General features: G+C 46.1%; 1 protein-coding gene across 28 annotated transcripts in view; it reads left to right on the top strand.

Annotated features, from left to right (window-relative positions):
* The window catches only part of NEDD4L (NEDD4 like E3 ubiquitin protein ligase), a 1,724,212-nt gene that overhangs the window by 1,205,354 nt on the left and 500,151 nt on the right, over positions 1 to 18,707 (top strand). For all 28 annotated transcript variants that reach the window (XM_086960462.1, XM_086960464.1, XM_086960467.1 and 25 more), the window contains 2 exons: positions 6,691 to 6,854; positions 7,318 to 7,447. In XM_086960462.1, the coding sequence (XP_086816588.1) occupies positions 6,691 to 6,854; positions 7,318 to 7,447 (294 nt within the window). The remainder of the gene's footprint in view (positions 1 to 6,690; positions 6,855 to 7,317; positions 7,448 to 18,707) is intronic.

Raw genomic sequence — 18,707 nt, forward strand, 5'->3', positions numbered from 1 at the left:
CTGTAAGTAGGGCCTGAGGTGCTTAGGGGGGCCTGAGCATTACCTCGTGATGTGTGTTTTTTGTTCCTCCATTAATCCATTGTCATGCGGAGTGAGAAGTTAAGCTTTTTTTCACTCTGGTGTGTATGGAAACCGCCATCCTATCCTTGCTTCTTCCCCACTGGGTAAGCATCTTGACAAGGATCAATTCTCCAGCGTATCTTCCACAGAAAACACAAGCAGCATTATGGAATGGACTGATTCTCCTATTTAGTGGGAAGAAATAACCCTGGTCTTGGTACCATTAAGAGTCAGTAACACAATTTTGAGATGCCGGTTGCTTCCACTTTTTATTTATTGGCGCTAATGCCATTTCTGAAGAAATTTTGACCCGGAGGTTCCAGCTCCATCCACTAATCAATCCAAGGTTGAGGTTTTTCAGAAGCTCAGGTTCTCAAGTTTGCTTATCCTCTCTCTTCCTCTTCTAGTTTCAAAGGGAGGGCCAGGCCCTTAAGGCCCAGTGATATTGGCAGCTCCTCTGTGATGCAGTCAGGCTCTGTGCACCTACAGACACTTGCCTAGGTCCTGCTAAGGTACCAGGAGGATTAACTTCAGTGTCACTTCTGAAGTTGCCTTTGAAGCTACTCTTATAGCAGGATTTGGTGCTGTCTCAGCCCTCGAAATTGGAAGAAGTCATTTGGGAGGCTAAGAAGCAGGTAAAACTTTATTTCTGAGGTCCAGCCCCTGTAAAACACTACCCTGGGCCTAGAGGTTCTCTTGTATTGAAGAACTCCGTGGCACTGATTCAAATGAACTTGAGTTACCTAAGTTGAATTTTAGGGGAATGGAGGGAAAATGATTTGATACCCAATAACATCCTTCTTCGTATTGTGCACTTGCTGGGCTTTTATTAATACCTTCAAATGACATTGGTCTTGATATATGTCAGTAAGGTGATAATCCCTGTCTGTCAGACCCTCATTCTTCGAAAGTTTGTTTTTTCACAGCTGCTGTGTCTAATGCAGAGGAATCACTTAAGTTGCCCATTCTATTTGTGAAGCCCGAATCCATCGTTCTAATGAAGTATAGCGTTAGTCTTTGGCAACTCACACTTTTCTTTCTTTCACCAGGGTTCTATTGGAAATGATGATGGCTGCCTGGGAAAAATCAATTTTGGGCCCATCCGTACACAGGCAGATTCAATATTTACCATAGGCACATGGTCTACTTTCCAAAATTCTTGTTGACCTATCCTTCATCGGAGAGCTTGGTGTTTCAAGCATCTTCAGCACAATTTAATCCCGCGCTTTTCCAAAAGCAGTATTGGACCAAACTTACAAATGCGTTTACTCAATTGCACAATTAGAATTAGCTTGAGGCAGTCTGGTATTGCGTCCAGTGGTATCAGTCCTCGAGGCATCGCTTCTTCAAACCATACTGCGCTCCATATTTCACTACCCCGCACTGGTTCGGATTGCGCTCCCTACCCTTTTCTGCTCTATGCAGGGGCCAGCCTGAAATAGTTAACTTACTTGCTGTGCTGAAGGGGATGTTCTTGAGGATGGCCATGATCTTTCTTTGGCCCACAGGGGAGATTGCCTGACCATACATGCTTGAAATTTTAGTTTTATGTACCAGCCATAGAAGAAACACATCTGTGAAAACTAAAAGCCTATATTGCCTCCATTCTCCTCCTTGATTTTTATTCCTTCAGATTTATGGGCATTGCCAGAACTCTTACATGTGCTGACTCAAGAGGGCTGCCACTCAGATAAGGATATACATTTTTGACTGATCTAGGATGGCTGATTAACATTTCCTCTGACATTGCTTACTGTTTCTATAATATAGAAAGAACCCAGTGTATGGATAGAATACTTGGAAAACATTCAATGTTTATCGTCCTCCCGCTGTCTTTTTTGTCCTTACTTGTGCACCAGTTTTTCTGCAACAAGATGTTTGTCGGACTTAAGAAACCCTGTACCTTTATTACTGGCTCGTTTTGCTAATCTGATTCTGGTTAGGTTTAGTGCCTTACCATTTTCCTGTTTTCTCATCTTTGCAATTACGCATTGCAAGATTCTCTAGGAGTTTTGCCATTGTGGTTTATTCATTCTTTTGGGACTGTTTCTTGAAGACGTTGGTCACCTTTTACATTCTGACTGTGTAGGTTGTTTGTTCTGGAAGGGGTCGCCCTTCAAGCATTGAGAGAATCAGAAAATAGAGGGCTTCATCCAGCCCCTAACATCAGACTCTACGTACTAGCAGCCTTCTCGGTATGGTGGAGGAGCATCTTCCTCCTTCTGATTTGCAATACTATGTGTCAGTGCTTTACACCTGCAGTTGAGGCTGAGCTCGCAGTCCGGTGATACTTACTCTGTCTCCATGTAAGGAACAAAGACTTGAATAAACATTAGAAAACATTAAATTCCCTACATTGGTTGCCACTCCATAAAAGAATTCTTTTTAAACTCTTACTTACTGTCTTCAAATCCATGAAAGGCACAGGGCCTCATTACCTTGCAAATCGCTTCACTTGTTACAACCCCACACGATGTTTGAGATCCTCTGGGACAAATCTCATAATGACCCCCAGGTTCAAGTACAAAACTAGGGGTGGGAAAACCTTTACCGTTCTGGCAGCGAGGGCATGGAACAACTTACCCGTCAACCTTAGACTAATTGAAAAGGAGAGTATTTTCAGAAAACTCCTCAAGACATGGGTGTATCAACAACCTGACACCTCTGTACTGGCAGCCATTTAGATCCTGATCCTCACCACATATCATCCATCATCTATCTACTTTATGCATGCACAGCGCCAAGATGCTCCTTCCGGAGCGAATGTTCGCGCTTTATAAAAACTCATAAATATCAAAAAATATCAAAATATCAAATTAGAAGGCTTTGTGCAAATGTAAGACATTGTCTGCTGCCCACACAAGTCTCCATCCTGTCACAAAAGTTGGAAAGGGAAATCTGCTCCATGCTTATTAGCATAAACATCGCTGTAGAAATAACAGCCACTACTTTGCGACCCTACCTTTGCCCATCGCACCCTGCTTTATAAAGGTTAGGCGCTGGTGTGCTTTAGAAATGTGCTTAGCATGCTAAAGTTAGTGGCAACAGGTGAGATTATGCTGTGTATTCCCACATGTTCCCATGTTTCTTGCAGTACAGCATGTGCATCCTCAAGGGGACACATTGGCTTATGTTTATCACCACCACCGCTGCTGCTGTGTTCGAGTGCTTACCTGCCTTTACCTAGATTTCATTTGGTTCCGATATGCTGCATCTCAGGAAGCTGGTTTAAATACAGCGACACAATTATTCTGCATTCATTTGCGTCAGCCTTGTTCTTTCTCCCCCTCTAAGCCTACGCACGCTCTCAGCTGTGCCGTGATTAATCTAAAAATAACTTCACAGTAGCATAAATAGATGTCGGTCATGTTATCTGTTCTGACCTGCAGCAGTGGGACCGGTAGTAAACAAACACGTTTCATATTTGTAGTTTGCCATGTGCTGTGTCCAACATATTGCCAAAGGACTATTTGAGGACGGGAAAGGAGAACCCACCTTTGCTCACTTAATGCAATCAGCATTGGCAATGCCAGCAATCTGGATTTAGTGTGCTGCACTCTGCACTCACATGTATAGTCTTTTACCTGTGGTGTACTGGGAATAGTCCCAGAACCAAGAAAGAGAGTCTGTCCGCTTTTCAGTGATGGATCATGTCACAACCAAAAGTGCATGATTAGTGGACCAAAGTATGTGAGGGGACCTGGAAGGCTGAAGCAGAGAGCAGAGCAGACCAATTCAGGACCCGAGCTAGCAGATACCTTGTGTGCAATGAAAAATGTCTTAAACAAGATCCATTTATTCACCAGTACTGCGAACAGGAAGGTAAACCGGTAACCGAGGTAGAAAATGCATTTTAACACTCTGAAGGAGACCTAAGATAGGGAAGCCAAGCAAGACTGTATTCCAGCAACTTAGACCAAGGAAGAAATTTCCTTAAGCTCTTTAAAAAAATGAGAAACCTGGACAGGTGATAATGGTGAAATGCGGGCAGAAGATAAGTGTCAATACTAACACCAGCGCTTTTCGGCATTGTTGCAGTGGCTGGCGGGGATCTGAGAGCTAGTGACTACCCTTTGGAAGTTTAGATCTAAGGTTGATTATCTAGAACCAACTCCTCCCTTTTATCTGGATTCAACTTCTAAAGGTTATTTACCATCCATCATGCAGCTGAAATAAAAGATTCATGACGTTTGAGGAGCTTAGCTTTTTGTTGAGGCAATTTGTTGTATTTGTAATTGTGTCAACTGTGTTGTTAAAAATGGTTAAGCTAAAAAGAATACATTGAAGCATCTGAAAGTACTGTATAAACATTAAAGAGCACCACAAAGTGCACAATAATTCTTAATTGTGTGTTGACTTTTAAAAATAAAGCTACTTTAACACAACCTAATACTAGACCTAAAATTACAAATGTACACAATGGAAGAGAGACTTCTCTAGCACCACCTGAACTAAAAATTGGTGTCAGAAGTATTCTTAGTGTAAACAATTTACAGCCCCTCCATGTGTGTTCATCAAGAGTTCACAACAGGAATATTCCTTTTGCAGTAGCCCCAGAGTTTTCAATGGAAAACCGTCACTTTTTGTCTTTTTCTGGGTACACAATGACTTGACTCGCAGATTAATGGTGCAGAACAATCCAAGACATTCTATCGTATGGATTGTGGGCTGGAAACTTACAACTGAGCAACATACAAAAATAACACCAAATAAATCTGTGTCCAGACAGTTTTTTGGAACCTTATTTTTATGTGTACTCAACTAAATATTATACCCCAAATGAGAAATATTTGGAAGATTTCTGATGCTATTACAACATAGACTCGAACAACCCTGATGGTGGAGCCACAGGTGACTTGGTGCGGATGGAGATGAGTACGGGGATAGTGTCGCTGGTGAATGAGTAATAGTAACCCAGGACAACCGCCATTCTGCATTATGGCAATGGCAAACCCCCATTAGCCATATGTATGGTTCATTGATTGGAACACTAGCCCTCCTTGTAGAGAATATACTATGGCTAGACCTCAAATGAAATAGGTATACTTCCTTAATGCATTTGTCAGAGTTGACAATGTAGAATTCATTCCTATTGTAGATGTCAAATAATTCAAAATATAAAGTCTCTTCCAGTGGTACTTGTCATTGAGTTCACAATGAAAGAACACATTCCTCTTTATTTGTCATAGAGTACACAAAGCACGCCCCTGATGATGGTGTAAAGCTTCTTTGTATAGTTTTTAGCAAGCAGTTCTTTGCAAACCCCTTCCTATAATGTTTGTCAAGCTTCACAATGTGAAACCCCTTCATACTGTATTGGTTATATGGCTAGACCATGAAAATCTGCTTCTTGCTGTAGTTGACATGGGATCAATGTTAACCATGCCTCTATCAGTTGTGAGTCATGGAACTGCTACTTAAATGGACTAATGCAACATTTTTCAGTCAAATACGTGCAGAAAAGAGTGGATGGAGCTTTGGCCCGTCTATTGGTACTGTCCTACAGCTCTGTTTCTGATTATAACATAGGCAGGCAGCTGCACTGTTGAGCCACGTGTTAAAAATCAAAACTATTTAATTATTTAAAAAACAGGGTCTGTCAGAGGCAGTAACCAAAACTCTTGCCCATCTTAGTAATCTGTGATAATTTGTTAGAAAACAATTGTCTACAGGCTTTAACACAGTGTAATAACGTTCTACTCATAAAGGCCTCTTGGTTTTAACGTCTGCTTTTCACAGTAATCCATTCAGGCCTTCTAAACAGGTCAAACCTACCTTTTTCCAAGGAACCAATGATCTGGTCTACATCCTTGATCATTGGCATGCCACCCTAACCAACTCTTACCTACTGTATTGATTATAATCTGTTCAAAATAGGCACTCTTTTCAAGCAAAAGCAGACAATGTCTGGCAAACATTCTGTTGGGAGGACGATCAACATTTGGGCGAACCGAAAGCCCCTCTCTAAGAAGTGCTTCTTAAAGCTCATTTTTGTTGATCCAGTAAGGTTTGTCGAAAGCTACTTTATCAGTATAGACCTGAAAACCAAGTCTGTTAAAATTCACAGTCTATACTTGTAAATGCCCTTTTGATTGATCGTCATTGGTTAGTTACAAAGTAATTACTTTATTTCTTATGTTGTAGAAAGGGTGCCTGGTTAAATCACTATAGTATAATACCTCTATATAAAAGTGTGGCAGTACTGGGATGGACCTACCTTTAGTCGTTATTTTTGGTGTCACCTATGACTATGTAGTACCATTAGCACCTGAACACCTCTTTCCTGAAGTTGCTGGTTGCCCTCTGGAAATTCTCATACCTACCTGTCACCTATTTTATTTCTACTTTGATAAAGCGTTATTTAAATAATCGTGCAAGATTGTGATATTTAAACCATCATTATGGGGCCTACACAACACGAGATGAGAGGCAAATATGAAAATACTGCTTAGCCATGACAGCCCTTAGTTTCTGTTTGAGTTTTTGATGTATGGCCATTCAGAATTGAGGAGTCCAAATCCTTTATTGTTCTCCCATAGTCAGTGGTCTTCTCTGTAGTCTAGAAGTATGAACACAGTCAAAGGGTGACATTAACATATTTTTACTGTCTTTTTTTATGTTGAACAACAGGCATGGGACGCAGTCGACTCAAGCGAATCTGTGTCGCAGCATCAGCATGAGCTTCCACCACCACCAATGCCCCCAGGATGGGAGGAGAAAGTGGACAATCTCGGCCGCACCTACTACGTGAACCACAACAACAGGACCACGCAGTGGCATCGACCGAGCCTAGTGTAAATTTCAAAGCATTTTAATGTTGTGAAATTGGTGTATAGCCCAGCTGTAATCAACAGTGATTTTAGAGGTAGAAAAGTGATCATTAGATGGGTATTAGCAGATTTACAGTGTGATGTTTTTTTCCCCAGGAGACCTGTTTATTTGGTTTCATTTCTTAGCAGCAATATTGGTGCACACTTCAAAACATCTTACTTTAATTGATTAACTGTTTTACTCCTTCCAGGTGGTTTTGTTCACCTTTAGACCCCCTATAACTATAAGGCTCTATTTGAAATGTTATTGAGCTGGAAACCACTTGCTCATATTTCTTTAAAAAATAATAGATCTGCCCCATCAATAGAGGTTTTGTCAGGCTTGCTTGTTTGTATGTCGTTGTGATTGTTTCAGTCTTCGTTGCATTTATTACCACTGTTTATTCCTCATTATCGTTTCATCTTTTGACCGTGCTTTCCCCTCCAGTGATGTTGCCTCCGAGTCTGACAGTAACATCAGGCACATACAGCAAGAGGCCCACAGAGTATTCCGCTCCAGGAGACACATCAGTGAAGATCTAGAACCTGAACACACTGACAGTGGAGATCTGCCTGAAGTAAGTAGTTATATAGGCACTCTTTGTGTTTCATCTGCACCTGGGTTTTTGGAAGGTTGGAAGATGCCATGCTGTTATTATTCAAAGACAATTTGACCATTCAGCTTTTAAAAGTAAAAAAAAAAAAGTGAGCTTAACTTGTCATTACCTCGTTTAGTATGCTGAAATATAGTTCCTACTAGAAATGTTTTTCTGAAAAGCTGGTGTTCGTGTACAGTGAATAACCACTCTATTCCAGTGACGAGGGTCATCCTTGTGCATTGAGACAATCTCCTTGATCTTTAAAAAGATAACTAATAATTCACCCGATCTCCTTCAGAAGTTCTGAGGAGGAGGAGTTGGAAGTGGCCCTAGGAGCCCCACAGGAAGTGTAGATCCAGTCATGTTTTAGAGTGATGCAATTGTGGATTTTGCATAGATCCTACTGCTTCAAAACGGCGCAGCAGAAAATGGGTTGAACGGACTCAGAGGACTGTCTGAGTAATTGTTCTAGGGAAGTGCCCTTCTTTCAGAAACTGTAGAAATGCCCCAAGATACAGCAGTATTGGGGAAGCAGTAAATACATACATAACTTGAGTAATGAGGTCCCACATTACATATTATGCAAAGCTATGCATCCTTAACATTTGGTGGAAAGAAAGGGTACCCAAATACATGAAGGATGGTCCTTGAGTGGCAAAAAGAAATACAACCAGGCTGTGGGGGTCCCGGGCGCCACCGGTCATAGCTGCCTGGAAAGGGGATGTGGACTGGTTCATCCTGGGTAAACGTCAGGATTATGAAAGCACAGATAGCTCTATGAAATAGACTAAGATCTTTGGGGAATGGCAATCAGGCCGCCCCAGGCCACCCTCCACGCCGCTCGGCTCCTCCTGACCCCGAGATTGTGCCCCCGGCGCCACCGGCTCGCACCTGGTCTTGACGCTCCTGCCTCCTGTTCTGCACCTCGCTGCCACTGATATTCTTGTCTCTGAACTTGTATACTGTATCTGTGTTCTGATTTCTTGGTCTCCCCTGTATCCCGAACCTAGTTTTACTCTGCCCTCTGTGCCCCGCCCGCCCCCGCCTAACGCACCTCTGCTGCCACTGATATTCTGTCTCTGGTTTGTTTACTTGTATTTGTGCCCTGATTTTGGGTTTCCCTTGTCATTTGTACTTCGTGTTTGCTCTGCCCTCTGTGCCCCCCCGCTCCTCGGCGCTGCTCCCCCGCGAACCGCTTCCTTTTTCCTTCTGTACCCCCTGCCACTGCTCATTGGCCACCCCGCTCCCACCTCCCAGCTGCTCCTCCCTCCCACTTTGCCTCTTGTGGAGGCCGCACGGCGGCCACGCCGCTGGCGCGCCAAAAGCATGCCCGTCTGCGCCTGGACCGCACCCAGCGCCAGAACCCCTGGACGCCGCCACCCTCCACGCACTCAACACCGGCCGACAGCCAGCCTGCTACAAAGCCACCCCGAAACGCACCCACGGAGCCTTCACCTGCCATGCCTGCAAATTCAGCTGCACCCGGTCCGGCTCTATGCCCGCCAGAACAGACCCCAACAACAACCACCTCAAGTGCATCCTGCTTAACACCCGCTCTGTCCACAAAAACGCCATTGAACTCTGGGACCTCCTTGACACTACAGCACCGGACTTCGCCTTCCTCACGGAAACCTGGATGAACGCCTCCTCAGCCCCCGACATCGCCATAGCTATCCCAGACGGCTACAAGATCATCCGTAGAGACCGCGTCAACCAAACCGGAGGTGGCATCGCCATTGCCCACACAGAAACACCATCCGCATCACGACCGACACCGACACCCTCTCCGCCGCAGAGCACTTCCATTTCCAGATACACACCGACCCCAAGACCACCCTTAGAGGCACCCTCATCTACAGACCCCCGGGACCACGAGCACAGTTCAGCGAAGCCATCGCAGACTTCATCAGCCCGCGCGCTCTCGCCTCCTCTGACTACATCCTGCTAGTGGACCTCAACTTCCACCTGGAGAACAACAAGGACAATAACACCACCTCCCTGCTAGAATCCTAGCCAACCTTGGACTCAAGCAACTGGTAAACACCCCCACCCACCGAGCCGGCCACATACTCGACCCCATCTTATCTTCCAGCAACCACATCTCCTTCAGCCACGCCACCGAACTCCAATGAACCGATCACAGCTGCGTCCACTTCAACTTCAGGAAACCAACGACCCACCACCGCCCGCAACACGCCCCCCGAAGATGCTGGAGCAAGATCACCACCGACCAGCTCACCACCTCCCTGAGCCAAAACCCTTCCACCAACACCACGGACCCCAACGAGGCAGCCCGCAACCTCACACAGTGGATCACCGACTGCGCCGATGCCCTTGCTCCAATGAAGAACCCTCCAAGCAACCCCGACAGCAAGAAAGTCGCATGGTTTACCAAAGACCTCAGTCTCCAAGAAATCCTGCCGCTCCTTCGAGAAAGCCTGGCGCCACAACCAGTCAACGGAAAACATGACAGCCCTCAAGCACACCATCCGCGAACACCAACAGCTGATCCGCACCACCAAAAAATCATCTTTCAGAGAACGCCTTGACGACAACATCCACAATAGCAAGGAACTCTTCAACATCGTGAAAGAGCTCTCCAACCCCAACGCCAGCAACAGCGACATTGCGCCATCACAAGACCTCTGCAACTTCCTTGCCACTTTCTTCCACCGAAAGATCACCGACATCCACAACAGCTTTGGCGCTCAGAACACGTACCCGGCCACCGAACCAACGCCCCCCACCACCACCCTAGGCACCTGGACACCTGTCAGCACAACCGACACCATCCGCACGATGAACCCCATCCACTCGGGCTCCCCAGCCGACCCCTGCCCACACCATATCTTCAACAAAGCCGACTCCATCATCGCACCCCAACTCCGGGACATCATCAACAACTCCTTCGCATCCGCCACCTTCCCGGAGAGCTGGAAACATGCGAAGATCAGCGCCTTCCTGAAAAAACCCACCGCTGACCCCACGGACCTCAAGAACTTCCGCCCCATCTCGCTGACCCCACGGACCTCAAGAACTTCTGCCCCATCTCGCTCCTCCCCTTCCCCGCTAAAGTCATTGATAAAACCACAGCACCGAGACCGCCCTCATCGCAGCATCCAATGACATCAGGACCCTGCTGGACAACGGGGAAACTGCCGCCCTCATCCTCCTCGACCTATCGGCCGCATTCGACACGGTCTGCCACCGCACCCTAACCACCCGCCTCCACCACGCCGGGATCCAAGGAAAGGCCCTGGAATGGATCACCTCCTTCCTCTCCGACAGAACCCAAAGAGTCCGTCTCCTGCCCTTCCGCGCAGAAGCCATCAAGATCATCTGCAGTGTACCACAAGTCTCCTCGCTCAGACCCACCCTCTTCAATGTCTGCATGAGCCACCTCGCAGCCATCGCACGCAAACACAACCTCAATATCATCTCCTACGCAAACGACACCCAACTGATCCTCTCCCTCACCAACGACCCCGCCACCAAAGCTTCCATGACGCAATGAAAGATGTTGCGGAATGGATGAAGCTCAGCCATCTGAAACTGAACTCAGACAAGACGGAAGTCCTCATCCTCGGCCCATCCATCTCCGCCTGGGACGACTCCTGGTGGCCCCAGGTTCTGGGCACCCCCCCAATCCCACGGACCACACAGGCAACCTTGGCGTCATCCGTGACTCCTCCCTCACGATGACCAGTCAAGTCAACGCCGTTACATCCTCCTGCTTCAACACCCTCCGCATGCTTTTGCAAGATCTTCCTCCGGATCCCCACCGGAACCAGGAAGACGGTCACCCAGTACCTAGCCACCAGCCACCTGGACTACGGGAACGCCCTCTACGCTGGGACCACTGCCAAACTACAGAAAAGACTCCAGCGCATACAGAACGCATCTGCACGACTCGTCCTGGACGTCCCACGAAACAGCCACATCTCTGCCCACCTGAAGGACCACCACTGGCTCCCCGTCAGCAAGAGGATCACGTTCAGACTCCTAACCCACGCTCACAAAGCTCTCCACGACCTGGGCCCGAATACCTCAACAACCGCCTCACGTTCTACATGCCTACCCACCAGCTCCGCTCCGCCAGCCACTCCCTCGCCACCGTCCCACGGATCCGCAGATCCACCACCGGAGGAAGATCCTTCACCTACCTAGCGGCCAAGACTTGGAACACCCTCCCCTCCCACCTACAAATAACCCAGGACCATCTCTCCTTCAGGAAGCACCTCAAGACCTGGCTCTTCGAGCAGTAACGCCTCTCCCCTCCCCCCCCTCCCCTCCCAGTGCCTTGGGACCCTCACGGGTGAGTAGCGCACTCTAGAAATGTTCTGATTGATTGATTGAATCATACAGAGGTTCTGCTGCTGACAAAATTAAAGCATTGACTGTGTTCACGATAAACGGGATGGAGAGGGGGGGCAAGTGTGGATAGGTGTGTAATTGGATAAATGGGAATGTACGGCTCACTATAGGCTGTGATGGGATTGCAGCCCTTATTTGTCTGTCACTGGTTATGTGGTGCATTGTTACTTGTTAAAAAAACAATAACCATAAATGAAAAGAAAAATCAATGCACATTGCTACTACTGGATCTCTTATCCTTCTTAAACACCATCAACCTGCAGATGCTAAATGAAAGACTGTCTATTTGGGCCACATCAGGGGAAATGCATAGACTTGGTTTTCATCTTACTTACAAAACCATTCAGTTCAGGATAAACAAGGCAAAATCTTCTCCAGAATATCCAGAAAATGTTGCTTACTCGATGCTCAGCCTTATTATCAACACTCTTCAGTGTTTACATGTTCCATTGACCCCAAACCCAGACATCTTGGGGTCCTAATGTAGTGTGGCCGCCGTGAAGTTATGGGGCGCAAAAAGAAACGGGGGGGATAGGTGGGTTTCTTATCTTTCCTTAGCTTTTATTGTTCATGCTGTAAAGGTGTGGACCAAACGTTTGTTTGAGAAGTACGATTTTTACAGTTTTCTCTCTCTCTCTGCTGTATCAAGTTCAAGTTAAATAAACAAAATAAATATTAAATCAGGCTTCTTCTTCAGGGACTGTCAGAGTCTTCTGGGGCTCTCCTGGGTCGGCTTTTTCCTCAGGCCATCGGGTAAGGAAGGGAAAAAGAACAAACAAAGGTCGGGTAAATGTCCACTCCTTTTATCGGGGTTTTTGTGCTACCGTCACCAGAATTAACTGAGGTGTGATAGGGGAAGAGGGATGTAGGGACCTTTCCTTCCTAATGCACCGAGTGCCCTATTTCCCCAAACCTCCCAACCATCCCCACCAAAATGACCCCCTGAACGGTACTCGCCTCAGGCCATGACCCGTCTCCAGGGCCGTGGAGTCAGGACCCGGGGCGTTTTCTCCCTTCGCTGGCCTGCCGGGTACGGTTGCAGTGTACAATGCTCCTCCACCTAGGGAACTGTCTTCCTCTGCCTCGCTCCGCTCCTTATCTGTCTCCCGCACGCCTTCTCCTGAACGGCTCCACTCCTGGCTCGTCTCCCGTACACCTTCTCCTCCGATGCTGCTGCTACTGCCGCTGCGACCCGGTCTGTAGTCTGTCTTCCCTTTATGCCGTTCTTCCTCTGTAGGCGTCGCAGACGCTCCTCTTCCTGCCCAGCCACTAGACCGCTGCCTACCTCCGTAGCCGTCAAGGGTGTCTGCTCGATATTCCACTTCCAGTCCTCCCCTGGCGAGTCCTCCTCACATGTAGTTTATCACATGTATGTGCAGGGCACAAGTCCTATAAAAAGAAGTGGGGGGACGCTGACGTCACAACAGGAAGTGACATCACAAAAGGTGGCTTGCACTCAGTTGCAGTTTATAGTTATCGAGCTCCCGGTAAAATAAGTGGGGGGACGCCGTCCACCCGCGTTGTACCCAGACTCGAGCCCTGTGTATGTGGTTGACTCACCTTTGCACCTGAAGCATGAAGAGGATGAACCTGGCAACCTCCATAACTTGTCCCAATCTTGCCTAGCTGCTTTTCATGGGTTTACATTTTGATGCTAAATTACTGGCTGTGCGCAGTAGTGAGGAGACTGACATTTTGTCCCTTTACCTTGACCTTATTAATAGTTCTCTACTAGTCACTGTGAATAAAGCTCATAACTTGGGAATATTTTTGGATAGTAATTGATCATTTACTCCTATTTAAACTCTGCAAAGCCCATTCAACCATCTGTTTGTTGACATTGATTCTGACATTTCTCCCTTGCTCTCAGCTTTTTTTTATCCAATTCTCGCTGTGACCCTGGCCTGCCTGGATTACTGCAAACAGCCTGTGCACATAACCATCTAACACTTATCTCTCAGACCTCTAGAGGGTGTTCAGAATATGAAGCCCACCTGGTTGGTCTGAAACAACACAATTGCAATACACCAGCACTGAAATAGCTCTGTTGGCTTTGTGTTAAAGAAAAAGGGATTTTCAAAACTCTGCTTCATACATAAGGCACTCCATGCCATGTACCAAGCGCCCTCACCAAACTGCTCATCGCGTATTAGTTGACCAGATGACTCATATCTGCTATCCTATATCTCTTGCCCTCCACTAGATAAAAAGATTTGGCGGTCAATCCCTTTATGTTCAGAACTCCCCCTTGTAGAAGTACCTATAATTACATGTAAGAGTGGGAAAGTACTTTGTCAAATTCTAAAAAACCTTAAAGAGCCATTCTCCCTGCCGTTTGGATACAGAAATCCGCGTTGAAACATTCCTCTTCCTCAGCTTGTCCTTAACACTCTGTGGCCACATTCTTAAATTTGCCATTCTTTTTTCATTATCAGCTTTCTCGATTTTGTTTATTATTACTTTGTCTTCTTTTTTGCATGTATTCATGGACAGTTGTCCTAGGCACAACCCAAGTTTATGGGATAGGTTGCTTGTTCCTATATCACCAGGTTTGCAGGGTACCTTCGATCTTTATATGTACCCTCATCCAAAAATCACACATAGGCCTCCGAGAAGTGATTAGCTGTGCAACAAAGAAATGCATATTAAAATGAAATATATATATATATATATATATAGCCATAGTTACATACCATACTTTTGTGGTAGACCGCCCTCTTTCACATATACTTACAGTTCTACTGTAAACTGGCAGCCAGATGATTTGTTGAGCCTACTTGTCCCGTAGGCACAATAAACAGGAAAACCTGTTGTCGTTGACCCCCAAACAGTCTATCTGATAGAGACATCTAGCCGCAGATTCCTTATCGTAGAATCCTCCCCAAGCGTCAGACTGGATCTGAAACATTTTCTAGCAGTATTTCTGTGCATCGGTTGAGTGACTCCGCAATAACGTCTTTTCCCAGATGTGATGTCAATGGAGCCTATATAAACCCTCCAACGACACGCTGACTTCAGTTTCTTCTTTTCCGTTCTAACATGCTGATCCGCACTGCAGTTCCTCTGGCCCTTTTAGGCCTACTTGACGTTTTTCTTCAACGGAGCAGTGTGCCTGTTTTTCCCTCTTCTCTAATGTCATCGGGGTTCAAGCCTTGTGAGTCCTCCAGACAACAAATGTCTGCCACAGATTATCACTTGGTGTTTGCTGAATGCGTGTAGGGAAGTAGTATTAAGCTCCTAGAATCTCGTATGCCACTGTCTTCAAGGTTTTCTCAACATCCTCGGTCCCTTACACATTCTAGGGACCGACCGTGTGCCTGTTCTAGAAGCCGTTCCCATGGGCATCATCCATCTTTGCCATCCAGAGGTAAGTCTCGGTGCCGGCAGTCAAAGTCGCAACGCTGCCCGCCTCCGTTGCCTTCCGCTACTCCCCCCTCTTCTTTTGAAGTACCGAGGCATGAGTCTGTTTGCGTCTCCCCACCTATCCTGGAGTCGGGGTGTCTTTGACCCAGATGAGGCAATACTCTCAGTATCTCCTGTCTGATCTTGGGTCGTCACCTTCCACTGGAGTGCCCTCGAGCCCCATGGAAATGCATGACATCATGCCTATGACTCAGTTGAAAGGTTCTCCCTCTGCTTCAGTTCAACCTCTTTTGTTGGACACCTCAGCGGCGCCGGATCACAGCCCATGTGCCTCCTACCTTTCGCTCCTGCTTCTGATCTGCCAACTACAATATTGGTGTTGAGCTCTTGTCTGCTGACTCCCATAGTAGTGCCGATGATGCCCATCGATGTTCCTTCTGATGTCAAGGCGTCAGCTTCTCAGCGTTGGCTGGCTTCAGTCAGGGTGTTGGATGCAGCGCTGACTGAGCTGGCTTCCCAAAAATTTTCCCCTCTGGTTTTTACTTCTGAGGACCTTGGCTGTGGAACTACTCCAGATGGTGTGGTGGGTCCCCCTCCATTTCCGGGCACGTTACCACCCCATATCGAGTCTATCTGATTACTTGACTTGGGTGATGCCTATTGCTTAGAATCTTTGCCAGCCTCCTGTCTCCTCCTGGTTTGGCTACTGGGTGAGTTCCTCCCTGGCCGACATGCTCAATCGAGTTTCGGTTGCCCTGGATTTACTCCTCCCTTTGGTGGAATTGTCAACAGAATCCTTAACTGATGTTCTGCAACCTGCCCTGTCTAATGTTGAGCCTGCACTTTCTTATAGTGATTGTATTTTTGATATTCTGTTAGGTTTTTGGAATAAACCTGAAAAAGGGCTGCCTCTCGATCGCTCTATTTATTACTGGCTTCTCCTGGTCCCAGAGATCCCTCCTGTCTCCTTCGACATCCCTCTACTGAAAGCTTTGTGGTTTAGACTGCTGTAGCCATGCAAAATATTCATGTTCTTCCACCTGTCCCTCCTGAAAGGGAGGCCAGGAAATTTGACGCTTGTTGTAGGTGTTTTTTCTCTTCTTCTATAGCTGCTCTTCTTGTGTGCTCGCCCTCTTCTCCCATGCTTCGAGGGTCTCTGTGCAACACCTCGTACCCTCCCTTCCGGATTAGCCCAGAGTGCTGTTCCCCTGGTGCAAGATAGGCAACTACCTGTCACACTTAGCATCTGCTGTGGTATGGATACTACCGATTCTGTTGGTTGGACTACGGCCTCTTCCATTGCACTCTGTCGACGCATCCTGGTGGCATACTTCCGGGTTTTTGGAGGCTGTGCAAACTTCCTTGATTGGTATGCCTTTTTATGGCATTTCCCTTTTTGGTGCACACTCCTACTCAGCTTTATACCTTTTCAGGAATAGTCATGGTGGTACAGTGTCTTAACTCTGTAGTTGTACTAGGGTTGTTGGGGTCAGTTTGTTTTCCCTTGTTTTGACTCTGCTCCTCCTTCATAGGGCGGAGTATTCTCCCCCTTCCAGGTGTGGTGTTCCTACTTTCTGCAGGTAATTTTATTATCATTCATGCTGTCAGTTACAGGTTTCATTTCAAGCCATCTGGAACATACCTTGCTTTGCTGTCTTGTGGTAGTCTGTTCGTTCAGCTTCTTTTTGCCACTTGATTTTTTCTACCCGAAAGTTTAGTTTGTAGCGGGTATTCTGTTTATTCTGTTTGTTGTGCGTATGCACCAAAGCCTTGTTCCCCATTTTCAGCATCCTTATTTTGTATTCCTTAGAGGCATTTTGTGAGCTATCTATGCCCTTAGTATCCCTTATAGGGACTTCCTCTTTTCCTGCTCTTCTAGATGGCGAACTGACGAGTTTACTTTCACTCTTGTCTTCGACACTCTTTGGTGTGGACCTTCTCTTTGTTATGTTTTACTTAGTGGTACACATGAATTTTCTCTTACTCTTAATGTGTTTCCGGTGGCAGCACGAGTACGGCGTCTTGCAAGACGCCGTATCGAGAATAACTAACATACACTGACATTGTGACCGGACTTTGCCCTGACGTGGGCTTCGTCTTTTTCTACAAATTGAGGTGCTACTTCTTCGCAGAATCGATTTACAACCTCCGAATTTACTAATACATCTCGCCACTGGGAACGGAAGATCAGTGGTGTAGACAGCCCCGCAAATATACATGCTGGAGAGCTTTTATATCAGCCCTGATGAAGTCTAAATGCATAAACTGCTTAAATTAGATGAAACACGTGTTGGCTAGCAATCTGAGAGATGCTGTAACGAACATTAAAGAAGAAGACTGACACCAATATTGGAACATGTTGCTTTATTTAATAGTTGTTCTGTAAACTGTTGGATTTTGCTTTGGATAAATCGTATGTAATTTTGTTACTGTGGTTTGCCTACATTATTCATGACGGCAGATAGACGTCATTATTATCCCTAGTAGCAGCCTTAATAAGTTCCACTCTGTACTGTTGACAATAGAGCGCGAGCTCCTAACCTTCTATCTAATCCTCTGGAACCTGATAGCAGTAGTCTAGTGATCATCTACAAGGATTTTACAAGTCTGGTGACACATCCAGCATTGCCCTTAAGACGCTTTCCTTAAGTTGTTCAATTAGTGCTTATAATGGTTTCATTGTAATTAGTGGTCCTTCATACTCCACGATAAAACACGGTCTTTTTGTAGGAACTTGGAATAACCCTAATCCTAGAAATATCTGGCCTTGAGAGTTTGGAACCTTTCCCCATTGCATTACAATAACATTGCATGCCTTCCTTTTTTTCTTTGCATCAAATATTGCCAAGATCCAATAACAAAGGACACCCATTTGGTCTGTCATTCCCTATCATCCTGAAGCTCTTCAAGCTGATTAGTTTGCCCAGGGGCTGGACTGGGGGCAAACATCAAGCCCTTTAGGAGCGCAGAATGCCTCAGTTTGACAGACTGGCTTGAGGAGATCTTCCTTTAAAGTTTGAAATGATACAATCCTAATCAGTGGGTCTCTCCTGCAGGAGCAGTAAGAATACATTAAGCCATCATTGCTAAAAGAAGATTAAGGGAAGTTTTCTCTGGTTAATTAGAGAGAAAATAAAAATACCCATTTTACTCCAATGATGTCTGGACTTTGCATGTCCTACCACACTGGGACAAACTCCAAGTCTCCTGTTAATTAGCATTCGCCTGCTGCTAATTGTTCATTACTGGATCAAACTAAGAACAATCCTTGGATAACTTAACACAGACCCAGAAACTGCACATAATCCAAATTCAAGCAGCCCTGATGTTCCTAAATCTGAAAAAACATGAGCATATCTCCCCTGCCATAGAATGGCTGTTAATTCCTTGTTGACAGTTGATTAGTGCCAAGGTCTTGTGCACCTGGCACACATTTCTTTACATACTAAAGCAGGTCTCTTAATTGTGTCAGTGAAGGTGAGATTCCGGCATCTCACTTCAA

Source organism: Lissotriton vulgaris, chromosome 3_1 (genome assembly GCF_964263255.1).
Source record: "Lissotriton vulgaris chromosome 3_1, aLisVul1.2, whole genome shotgun sequence".
NCBI classification, from domain to species: domain Eukaryota; kingdom Metazoa; phylum Chordata; class Amphibia; order Caudata; family Salamandridae; genus Lissotriton; species Lissotriton vulgaris.